At 27.9% G+C, this 13,189-nt stretch overlaps 1 protein-coding gene across 1 annotated transcript; it reads left to right on the forward strand.

Moving 5' to 3' along the window:
• Window positions 1-4,011: 4,011 nt before the first annotated feature.
• On the forward strand, window positions 4,012-6,819 carry LOC105119206 (probable protein phosphatase 2C 47). Its single transcript, XM_011017333.1, has 4 exons — window positions 4,012-4,619; window positions 5,372-5,566; window positions 5,767-5,972; window positions 6,092-6,819. Exons 1-4 carry the CDS (start codon window positions 4,431-4,433, stop codon window positions 6,642-6,644), a joined length of 1,143 nt encoding a protein of 380 aa, XP_011015635.1. The 5' UTR covers window positions 4,012-4,430; the 3' UTR covers window positions 6,645-6,819.
• Window positions 6,820-13,189: the final 6,370 nt, after the last annotated feature.

The raw sequence follows: 13,189 nt of genomic DNA on the forward strand, positions 1-13,189 counted from the left end.
CTAATGGATTTACACCGTAATTTGTTTTTGCCATATTACTTTTTTTTATTTGATTTTTTTAATTTTGTTTTTTTATGCAATTAAGCTTGGTAATTTGTTTCCATCTTCTCAGGTATTAAGAAAAAAAAATTATATTAGGTTTGTGCTTGATTGCTTGAAAAATTTGTTGGTTTTCTGATTTTAAAGAGAATAAACATAAAAGGAACTGAAATTAACAACAAGAAAACAAAAAAGTTTTTAAAAGAAGAAAAAAGAAATAAAATGTAAAATTCTATGGAGATTTAACCTGCACGCACTTCTAGAGAGAACAAAGATGCCGAGATGGTTATCAAAACACCAAACAAAACTGACTTTGGTTGTGGCAGGAGACCACACACACACCATGTAAAATTGGTGAGCCGCCTTACATGTTAATATATGATTTACAGGTGCCAACCTTTTTTTTTTCTTCTAGTTTTTCACCATGATCTCTAATTTGATAATCACTCTTCAAGTAAGCTTCGAATAGCATTTAATATGTCTAATTTAATATTAATTCATTAATAACTCTTTAATGAGGACCCAAGTGTCACTTAATTTAATCTTTAATTTAATAATAATTGTTCAATTAAAGCTCAAATATCATCTCACTCAAATCACACCTTATTTTTTTAATTTAACCTTTATTTTTAGTTAAATTTTTAGTTTAATATTGATTCTTATCCTATCAAAACCCAAACAAAGCCCAAATAATGAATTATATAATATGATATGTCTCATTTTTAATATTAAAATAATAATAATTTTTTTTTAGCAAACCTAGATTTATCCAATTATTTGAGTTAACTTTTAAACCCATTAAATTAATTAAATTATGTTGTAGCAATGGTAGCAATTCTTATATGGTTTAATTTGAAACTCTACCTAGATAAGCAACCAAATTGAAAGTTTTCAAAATTAGATTATTAACGTAGTTTTTTTTATTTTTAATATGGATATTTTAATTAAATTATACATACCTCAATTCAATTAAACTTACATGTTCTAAAATTAATAAATATATAAATTTTTAATAATTTTGAAGTTTATAAAATTTAAATTAATAATTTTTAAAAAATAAATTTATAACCTAATTAAGCTACATCTTAAACTTAAACCTAGATGGTTAATCATTTGAGTTTCTCATTATTTGCCTATTTTTTTCACAATAAATGAAGATTAATAATCATTGACTTATGATTTTCTTAGTTGTACTACATTTTGATTGGGTTAATTTTTTTTATTAAAGGCTTACAGCTTTTCTTTTCTTTTTTAAATACAAACAAACAAACTTTTGATTTCGTTTGTTACCCATGAAATCTGTACTTACAGTGGAGCAGAAATAGTTTGAAGCTAAATGATTGCTTTGTAAAATATTTGTCCCCGCCAATAATTTGAGAGCTAGCAACCTTTTGATTTGGTAAAAGTACTTGATTTCAAATATGAATTTGATTACTAAAAAATTTATGTTGTGGAATTAATTAAGTATTTAAAAAAATACCTTAAACTTTGATTTTTATATATTTATTAGGATTTTATAAATCTGTGCATGGCAAGTACTATATGTTTGGGATTAACCTATCTCTTTCTATTTACGACACCAAAAAATATATTGAGATTTTAAGTCAACAAATCAAAATTACATAAAAATTGAATAAATTATTATTTGATACTTATGTTTAAAAAAAAATTAGAAAATTCCTTGGATTTTTTTTAAATCAATTCTCTATATAGCTTAATCTCTTGGTATATAAGATGCTCATGATCCTCCCACTTATATCTTGCTTGCAAAATCTAGATTACACAATCAGCACGCCTACATCTACATATCTTACCAGCCCTACGATTAATTAAGCTAGCTATGTATTCATCTAGCGTCAACTAGTTATTTAACCTGTGTTTTACCGGAGTTGTGTTTTACCGGAGTTATAATTAAAAAAAAAAAATACTTGATACACATGCTTCTTCAATGTCATGCAAAATTCCTAATCAATCAAATGTTAAAAAATAAAAATTAAAAAAAAAATTAATTACACAAAATAATCTTTAAAAATTTAGGGTGAAAATTAATTAGAGAAAAAATAAAAAATTTCAGTTGGAAAGTTAAATTGAATTGAAAAGTAACTTTTAAAAAAATTTTAAAAGAATGAAAGCTAAATTAAAAAAAAATAATTAAAAGATGAAATTGAAAGTAGAAAGAACTTCAACAAAGGGATCAAGGAAAAAAATTAAAATTTTAAAACACAAGAACCAAAATAAAAAATAAAATATTTGAAAAATGATAATCGATGGACTAAATTGACAAACAATTATATAAAAGGAGTAAGAATGAAATAAGAAATTAAAAGAATGAGAATTAAAATTAAAAACAAAACAAATGATAAATTATAATTGAAGGATTAAATTGAAAAACTAAGAAATTCTTTAAAAGAAATAAGAATGAAATAAGAAATTAAAAGAATGAGAATTAAAATTAAAAACAAATCAAATAATAAATTATAATTGCAGGACTAAATTAAAAAACTAAAAACTTCTTAAAAAGAAATAGGAATGAAATAAGAAATCAAAAGAATGATTATTGAAACTATAAAAGAAATAAATGAAATCAGTAATTAAAAGAATGAGGATTGAAATTAAAAATAAAGCATTCGAGAAAGTGTAATTGAGGGACTAAATTGTAAAAAAAATAATTGTACAAGGAATAAAAATAAAATAAGAAATAAAAAGAATGGGGTTTGAAATTGACAAAAAACAAAAAAAAACAAAAAAGATAATGGTGTTCTCTAACGGTAAGAAAAGAGAAAAAAATAATTATTTGCAACAATCTAACAATTTTTAGTTTTTACAAATCATTTCAAAAAAAAATAATGAAGCATCCAAAAAAATGACCAAAGATCAAATTTGATTGTTGAGTTATATCAAAAGCATCATCTAAATAATATAGATGTCACTCTCATACTGACATATATAATATATATGTCAATAACTTCTCTTATTTATAAACAATCCCTCTAAAAAAAATTTATAAAAAATACTTGTGTAAAATATAAAATATCCCAACATACAAAACTTTTTTTTTTGTCTCATCCAAGGCTAAGTTTGTGTGATTTTTTGATTTGGAGACTAACAATTATTTTTAGTATTAAGAAGTTCTATAAAAAAATAAGAAAGTCCTTGATTAAATATTTTAATTTTTTTATTTTAAAAATAAAAAAAATAATTTTATTGTGTAAAAAAATAAAAAGTACATACATCCTAAAAAACCTTCAAAAATAAAAAATAAATAATAAAATAGTTAACTCACATGAAAACTATTATCCTACCCTCGAGTTATGAACAATTATTTTTGTAGGTAATTGTCAAATGCAAATTTTATCCTTAAAAAAGTGGTAATTTTTATTTTTTTAATTAATTTTTTGATATTTTAGATAGTTTTGGTACGTTAATATTAAAAATATTTTTTTAAAATAAAAAATATTATTTTAATATATTTTTAAATAAAAAATATTTTAAAAGAGTATAAAATGTAAGGACTCGGTTAATGAAATTAGTAACAAAAGGATTCAATTAATCGAAGGTAATAAGCTACACGTGTGTAGGTAGAGGCCACCACCCTCATGCCTTGCTGGCACGATGCAATTTACACAATCAACACTGTCATACCTAGCTAGCTATCTACACATGCCTCCCTAGCATCAAGATTTTTGGTGGCACCTAACCTCGGAAGTCATGCAGAGCAGGCAATAATGAATCAACAGCATTACGGAGTGCTAATCTCACGGTTGAATGACATGCCAAGTTCAGACACGGAGAACCATGAAACTAAAACAACATGCTATAATTACATGTGTCCGTTCTGGGATTCTTGTAAGAAAGATATAACACGTGCCCATACAACCATTTCCTTTTCAACTTTCAACTCCCTCTAATGGCTACCGTAAAAAGCTGGAATCCCTCGGTTACTCAACCACATAAATTTAATCTCCCTCTCTTTCCTTTTCGTGTGCTTCTTCTCTTGTTTTTCTCTCGTTGTGTCTCATGCATTCTGCAAAATTTTCAAGTGTTCAACACTTGTTCTTTTTGGACTAAGTTTTGATCTGGGTTTCTGTTAATCTTGATCTATGTTGTCAAAGTTTCAATAACTGTGCTGAATTCCTTCAAGAATTTAAGAAAATGAGAGGTGAGAGTCTTTTGCTGGTAGCTTAGCTAGCATTTGAATATTGGATCCAGTGCTTGGCTTTGAACCAGCTGGTGGACACCTTTTGCTGTCTGACGGATTTTCTTTGGATGTATCTAAAGATGGCTTCTTCACAGGCTGAGGGCGTGGCTAGCAAATGCAAGTGTTTCCAATAAGCTATATTTTTTGCTCCCTTTCTCTTTATTGAAAATCGAGAATGGAGTAGACTTGGAGAATGGCTCAAGGGACTAATGCTTCACTTCAGATAGAAAGATGGGATGGGGGGTGTGGTACTAGTAAAGGCAGTGCCTCTGCCACGGAAGATGAGAATTTGGACAATTTGAACCAATTGAGTGCTGGTAAACCTCCAAGAAACATCAAAATAGTCAGGCATTGTAGCAGCTCTGCATTTTTTACAGATTTTGTGAGTTAATCTGTCTTCTTATCCACCCTTCTTTTATCATTATGTTCTAGTTGAATGAGGTTCTAATGTAAGTTGATATTCTTTCCTATCCATGATAGGAAACCTTCTTCGTTATGAATGTAGATCCATGCATTCAGTCAAGTGATTGCAATAGATCGTGTGGGATGGTTTGATTTAGCTGAAAAAGTAATTGCCATGTTATTTTAGCCTGAAAATTTGAACTTTGTTTGATAGTTACAGGCCTAATTGTTTGAAAAAACAAGTTAGAAACACTTTCTAGAAAACATTTTTTCATATTAGGATGTAGGGAGGCATTTTCTTGAAACTAGAAAATTAATCCATAGCGCTCTTGTCAAGGTCCTGCTGTGGTCAAGTAAAAGTATTTTGGAAAGAATTAAGCTTGCAAAATATTCAAAAGAGCAGCGTTCCACTGCAAAACTTTGTGCTGCAATTGATAACGAAACAAATGCCCAATTAGTTGGATATAACTATAACTATATCAAATTATTAAGTTACAATGTGATGTCTCTCAATTAATTTGCAGAAGCTTGTGTGCATTTATCTTTAACCTCTTACCAAAACATTTGTGCGTGTTTTGTCTCGTGAGTGGCACAAGTGGATGCATGTTCAGGTTCTTAAAAAGAATAGATATTGCTTGGCGGAAAGTTTGATGGATCATTTATGTATGGATGCCTGATCCATATATACAAGGTAAATTTCATCTGATCGTCCCTCTGCTATTGTGCATGTAGGAATCAGAAATTGGAATTCTGGGATTAGTATCACCATCAACTGAAAATTCTGCATTTCTACCTATTTTTCGCTCCGGAAGCTGGACAGAGAAGGGACCGAAGCAGTACATGGAGGATGAGCATATATGCGTAGATAATCTACACAAACATCTTGCTACATCAGCAGATTTTCCCTCTCCTGGTGCATTTTATGGGGTGTGTAAGTTGCTGTTAGGTCAACCTTCATGTCTATCACTTGAGTTATTTTCTGCATACACTGATCAATCCAAAAGTTGGTTTATCCTAACCTGCAATGAAACAGTTGATAAGAGGCATCCGTATAGATTTCTTAACAGCTGGACCTATGAATTATTGGGCTCGCTAAGCTGGTGCACTTGTAATGTTTACTTCCGCAGGTGTTTGACGGACATGGTGGCATTGATGCAGCCTCATTTACCAGAAAGAATATTCTTAATTTCATTGTTGAAGACTCCCAGTTTCCATCAGGCACAAAGAGGGCAATTAAAAGTGCCTTTGTGAAGGCTGATCACGCACTTGCCGATACTAAATCCATTGATAGTTCCTCTGGCACCACTGCTTTGATGGCCCTTGTATTGGGAAGGTGAGAAACTACACTGCTTTTGGAATTTTCTTAGTGCTGGTAAACTTATATTAGGAAAGCTTCCCATTAGTATACTGGTGCACTGTCAAGAGTTTGTGCGTGATACTGCATTCTTGTAGGACCATGCTTATCGCTAATGCTGGTGATTCAAGAGCTGTGTTGGGAAAACGAGGAAGAGCGATCGAGCTATCGAAGGACCACAAGCCCAACTGCAGCTCAGAAAGACAAAGAATTGAGAGATTAGGAGGGGTGATATATGATGGCTACCTTAATGGCCAATTATCGGTTGCTCGTGCTCTTGGAGATTGGCACATTAAAGGCTCTAAAGGTTCGAAAAGCCCCTTAAGTTCTGAGCCAGAGTTGAAGGAGATTAATCTGACGGAAGAAGATGAGTTTCTGATACTAGGCTGTGATGGCCTATGGGATGTAATGAGTAGCCAATGTGCAGTCACAATGGTTAGGAAGGGGCTGATGATGCATAATGATCCTGAGAGATGTTCAAAAGCTCTCGTCACAGAAGCTCTCCAGCGCAATACATGTGACAACCTGACAGTTTTAGTTATCTGTTTCTCTCCTGATCCACCTCCGAAGATTGAAATTCCTAGGAACCATAGAAGGAGGAGTATATCTGCTGAAGGGCTGGACCGTGTCAAGGGTATCTTGAATAACTAGTGCACTTTGAGCAAGAATGGCTAATGGCTTGTACAGGAGAAAATGGAGCTTATGAAATAACTGGGGGGGGATTTTTCCAAGTTAATGCTGCCCCCATGCTGCGGCTGAACATTGATTTGCAATGTTGTTTTCAGGATGAAACAATTAGCTTTCTGGGCGATGTTGTTCATTCAATCGTTCATTCAATAAAATCAAAAAGTAATTAGAATATATATATAAAGATTGAATGATTTGCAATAAGAATAAAAACTTATTTATGTTTAAAAATCATTCATTTTATAATGTGTTCCTTTTTTATATTTTTTTATCGCAATATTTTTTTTAAATAGTTTATAATAACCATAAAAGCAAGTTTTAATTAAAAAAAATATAAAAACTATGAATAATTTTCACACAAATGTATGAGAGAGAAAAAATAATGATCACGCTGACATGGGTAGGTATCCATTGCAACCAATAATGGATTCTGTCTTCCTCGTGTGATGCATATTCATCTTTTTTTTCTTTTTATGTATATTTTTTATCTCATGTCTTCATCATTCCAAGCATCATTCTATGATTTATAGAGTTTTAATTTTGCAAAACCAAACTATAGTTATTGCTAAAAAATAGTAATAAAAAAATAAAAATCAAATTTAATATAAAAAAGACAACCCATTTTACTATTTTGAAGAGAGTCATGCGTGAAAACTGATGAGAAAAGAGAGAGAAAAAAAACAAAACAAAAAAAAAAGAATCCATCATCAGAGCCAGAGTTGTTGTCACCATGCGTCGTCCGATAAGGAATCCTCCTTTAAGATGATTGCAACGGTTAAAATAAAAGGATTCTTTTAGAGCTTGAAGGCGACTACATGAACAGTCATGGTGAGGCAGCCTTTCTCATATTTTGGCATGTGCGTTGCAGGCGTCAAGAACTTTCCCCTCTTCATTCACTTTAGTCCTTCACTGGAAAAAAAAAAAAAAAAAGGAGTTGAGCATTTGTTTCATTTTCAATTCAATTCCTAAAACTTTAATTATTTTCAATTAATAAAATTAAAATTTTTTTTTTCAAATAGAGTATTAACCAAGTCTCAGATTTTTTTTCTCTTGGCATCACAAGAACCTATATTAAATTAACAAAATTAAATTTTAAAGTTTAAATTCAAATCGACTCAGTATAAAAATATCTAAATATAAAAAATAATGTAGTGGCTAAAAAACATCAAGATACAAAAACAAGACAAGAATAAACATTGCATGTGACATTATTTATTGCAATCCATGATGGATTACATATTGGCCCATAATAAAATCTATAGATATTTTATTTTATTTTTAATTTATTTCATCCAAAATTTTTATTTTAATTCATATTTATATAACAGTAAATAAAATCTAAATTCTAGAAAGAATTTCCTAGAACTAGTTTGAAAATTATGAGTGACACCATAAAGAACCTCTAAGATGATGGATCAATTCAGGGTGGTAGGATTATGTGTTTCGCGCTAACTTCTAAGAATGTAAAATGTAATTCGCCATCAAATTTCAAGTTGCAAAGTATAATATTTAAAAACTTAATTTAAAAAAATAATCAAACAATAGGATGTTCATAGTAATTTACTCTGAGAAAACAACAATTAACTAACGTAATTAAAGTTCAAAACTTTTGAAATAATGTGGTTTATTATCCGGCAATCACCTTAACTCTCTCCCAAGATACGTCTAAAATCTTGACTGAAGTTATTAGGCCTCAAGCTTGCGCTAACTTTTTAAGTTTTGATATAGTTTTATGCAATAGTAAGCAGCGGCTTAATTCTAAACTAGGTTGCTTCTCAAGCCATGTAGGGGGACAAAGCAATTTTAAAAAACAAATAAAAAAAATTAAAATTAAAAAAATAGCCCAAACACATAATGTAACATGAATGGATAATAATGTTGTTTTCTTTTTCAAAAAAAATTCAAAAAGATCTTTTACTTTTATCTTTTCTGGTGATATATTAATTAATTAGATCAATCTGAGTTAATATACTAAACTTATAATTTGAGTTATGAAATAATAATAATTCTATACAAAATAACAAAACAAGCAACAAATGTCAAGATATTTTCTCAGACCAAGATAATCTTATATAAATCAAACTGGAACATATCGTGTATATTAATTATAAATAAATTAAATATTAAAAGATAAAATTAAAAAAATATCAAAAACCTAGAAAAAAGATGAAAAAAAGACAAAGAAATGAATAATTTTTAATTGTTAATTTGGTTTTACACCATATATGTGTTTGACTATGTATTTTCCTACAACTACTTTTTTAGAAAAATAAAAAATAAATTTTTATTACCATATGAATATCTAATGAATGAAATTAAAAAAATATATTTTAAATCTTTTTGTCTTTAAACATTCATATTGTAATATGTATGCGACATCACAACAATCATCCGCCCAAATTAGAATTTTTAAGTGTGGAAAAAATAGGAGATTTTTATTTTTTTTATGATTTTAAAAGTTTGGAGTCACTATCTAGCATTTTGGTCACTAAAAATCCTAACTAGTCTTCAGAATTTGGCTAAGAAGACTAATTGTGTATAAGGAATATAATATTACCCCTAATATACCTTACTTAAGGTAATTGTATTATTTATTTATTTGATTATTTATAAGGTCTCGTTGTGTTTTACTATTCGTTAGTATATTTATTGGTTAAAGTAGATTCATCTTTATGGGTCAAACTTAACCACGTTAAAGGCTGAAAATATATTTTATTTTTATTTATTTTAATATTAAAAATATATCATACATATAAGTTTATAGTTCTCAAATATTAAAAATACCGAAAAAGAGGAGAGAAAGAGAAAGATTCATCTATTATGTACTTCAATAAATTAAATTTTTGTTGTGTGTGTTTTTAAAATCTATACTAAGTCCCCATGACTTTAATAAACTTATTATTAATTGATGATGCATGCAAAGTATATAGTATTTTTTTTTACTTTAGCTATTTTCAAGAAATTCTAAATCATGCAATTTGTTTTTTTATATTCTTTTTCTTTCATGTTTTTTTTTTGTTTTTTAAATTAAAAATTCAAACATGATTTTTGGAGAAACTTGGTCATTTGCAATTTAAAACATAAATATGTTATTATTATTTATTTTTGAAAAAAGGATTTTTGTTGTTTTGTTTTGCAAAAAAAAAAACAAATAGTATATTTAATACTAGAAAAGTGATTTACGTAAAGTTCACAATTCTAAATATTAAATATAAAAAAGATAAAAATAATATAGAAAAACCCAAAATTAATTATAAAATAGTCCTTTAAAAATATAAATATTAACTAAAGCTAAACTAGGCCACATTGAGAAAACACAAAAAAATACAAAATAAAACTGTGAAAAAAATATTAAGATATGTTTGTCAAATATATCCTCACCCTGAATTTACTAACTTGAAAATGTTATAAGAACATATTTTTCAAACACAATCTTAAGAATCCAAAAACATTTTTATTTCTTTAATGAATTGTTGCCATGTGAAATATAGCTTTTGGCCACCGAAAGCTTTAGCCCAATCACACAAATTAGGCTTTCTAAATTGACTAAAAACCTATAATTAAAAAAAAAATTCTAGAGATCAAAAAGTTAAGCATCTTAAAACACACAAATAACACTAGAATTCAAAAACTAAATAAAAAATAAAGATCAAATAGCATCAAACCAAAAACATAAAAAGAGAGAACATATAATAATATAGAAAAAATAAATATTAAATGAGAATAAAAACATCAAATATTCCTTAAATCAAGTTAAACATCTTAAACTTAAACATAGGTCTTTATAAGTGTTAAAGGATCAATTGATCCGAACTAGCCCTAAAAAGCTAATTATTAGTACAAGGTGGGGGTCTAAGCTTTGATTAAAACAGAGAAGACAAGCTAAAAACAATAGTTTGTTGGTAAATCAAAATGGCAGCCTATGAACAAAAACGTAGAACAATTCAGAAATAGTTTCAAACGTAGAAAATATCTAAAATCCTAGAATAATGGCCTAAATCCATCAATATTTGCTAAAATATACTCATAACAACTTGCTTGAACCATAAAAATCTCAAGGAAAAAAACAACAATGCAATAGTTAAACCATAGAATTTTTTTAAAAAAAATCTACAACTCTAAATTATTTAGTTAATTTTAATACTTGTTTTCAACAAACATTATCATGAACATAACTTGATTAAACCTAATATCTCACCAAAAACAATCTATAATCACAATTTTAATAAAATCACTTATCAATACATGAAATCAAAACAGATCTAGTAACTAACATAAACATCAAAGCATATATGGCTCCTATTTAAACAAACTAATATTATTATATTAACAGTCATAAAACATTAATTTCCGTATCTAATACTATTTTGAACATACATTCCAAAATATGCATATTACTTTAAGGCATGATTAAAACACATGTATTGTCATAAAACATACATATTATGAGTCCAAAAACAACTCAGACAACCTGTAAAATATTATTTGACTAAAAATAATTAAAGATTATATAGTTTTTTAATATTAAAATAATAACATGTTTGATTGACTTTAATCAACTCAGGTTAACATGTTAAATTTGCGACCTACATTATGAGATTATGATGACCCAGTAGAAAGCAGATCAAAACAAGTTATGATGTCTAATTTTCAATCAATCAAGTATTAAAGAATAAAATAAAAATAAAAATTGATTATAAAAAGGACCTAAAAAGCAACTCGGGTTAATCTATCAAACCTACAACTCAGGTCATAAGATCGAGGTAATTTTATAAAAAAAAATAAAACAAATAACGAAGTTTAATTCTCAATTAACTTAATGTTAAAGAATAAGATTAAAATATAAATCAATTAAAAAAATATAAAAAATAATCTAATTCAATCTATTAAAACCATGATTTGGCTGAAATTGAGATAACCTTATTAAAAAATAAAAAAAACAACAACATGATTTAAGCTAGGTTAATTTATCAAATTTATTATTCTAGTCATGAAATTGAGATAACCTTATTAAAAAATAAAAAAAACAACAACATGATTTAAGCTAGGTTAATTTATCAAATTTATTATTCTAGTCATGAAATTGAGATAACCTCTTAAAAAACAAGTTAAAACAAATTATAAAATTTAATTCTCAATTGATCCTGACAGACCTAATGTTGAATGATAAAATTTATAAAAAATAATGAGATAAAAAATAAGTTAAGTCAATCTGAGTTAATTTGTTAAGCATTATTCTCGGGTTGTAATATTGGAATAACTTAATAAAAAAACAAGTCAAAATAAATCATAAAACTAATTCTCAATCAATATAATATTAATTGATGAAATTAAAAAAAATCAATTAAAAAAATTAAGTTAACTAGGTTAATCCATCAAATCCACAACTCGGGTCATGAGACAAAAACGACCCAATAAAAAGTAAATATAATATTGAAGGATACGTAACCTGGATCATGAGAGCAATATAACTTTTTAGAAAAGAAAAAATAATAGCCTAATTTAATAGGGTTAAAATGTCAAAACCTATAAACTTTGCTCACTAGATCAAAATATTAAATAATAAAGTTAAAAAAAATTAATTACAAAATATAAAAAATAATTACAAATAACTCAAGTTAATTTATTATGCATTATTCTCGAATGATAATATCATAATAATCTAAAAAAAATAAATAAAATAAATTATAGAGTTTAAATTATAATTAGTTTAATATTAAAAAATAAAATAAAAAAATTAATTAAAAAACAAGTCAACCAAATTAATTTACGGATCACATTAAATAAAAAATTAGCTATAATATTAAAAAATAAAATAAAAATAATTGGAAAAAAAATCTAATAAACAGTAATTTAGGAGAAGGGTTACAGTAAAACTCTTTTCGTTTTTCTCTTCGTTAATAATCAATGTGCGTGTGTAATTCTCAACGCCAATTTGACATTTAACGTGACCTGTTCGCATTATCCTTTCACAGAAACTGGGTGGTAAACTATCTGCTCAATCCATGCACAAAATCTCAAACCTTTCGAACTTAGCAAACTCTCCCTTTCCCACAAGAACAAAAGCATTAAAATTACTTGTCATCTTCCAGTCCAAAAACATCTTCTTTTCCACATTTTCCTCTTCATCATCCACTACAACGCCAACTCCAACTCCATCTCTTGCTGTCCCAACTCACGAACGAATTGTCCATCTCATTTTAGACCAAAAATCAGCACCGCAAGCTCTTCAAACCTTCGAATGGGCATCAAAGTTACCAAATTTCACACACTCTCAGTCCACATATCGAGCTTTAATCCACAAGTTACTGGCTTTTCGTCGATTCCATACTGTTCAACATCTGCTCGATGAAATGCCTAAATCAATTGGCTTGCCTAGTGCAGGACTGTCGAATTAATAAATAACCCAGCAAGACCGGGATCGAACCATAGGGAGGTTGATTGTATAAATTATAAATGACAATAATAAGAATAACAACAACAACAACAACAATAATAGCAGCAGGAGG

The sequence above is a fragment of the Populus euphratica genome, unplaced genomic scaffold (genome assembly GCF_000495115.2).
Source record: "Populus euphratica unplaced genomic scaffold, PopEup_1.0 scaffold2691.1, whole genome shotgun sequence".
NCBI lineage: Eukaryota > Viridiplantae > Streptophyta > Magnoliopsida > Malpighiales > Salicaceae > Populus > Populus euphratica.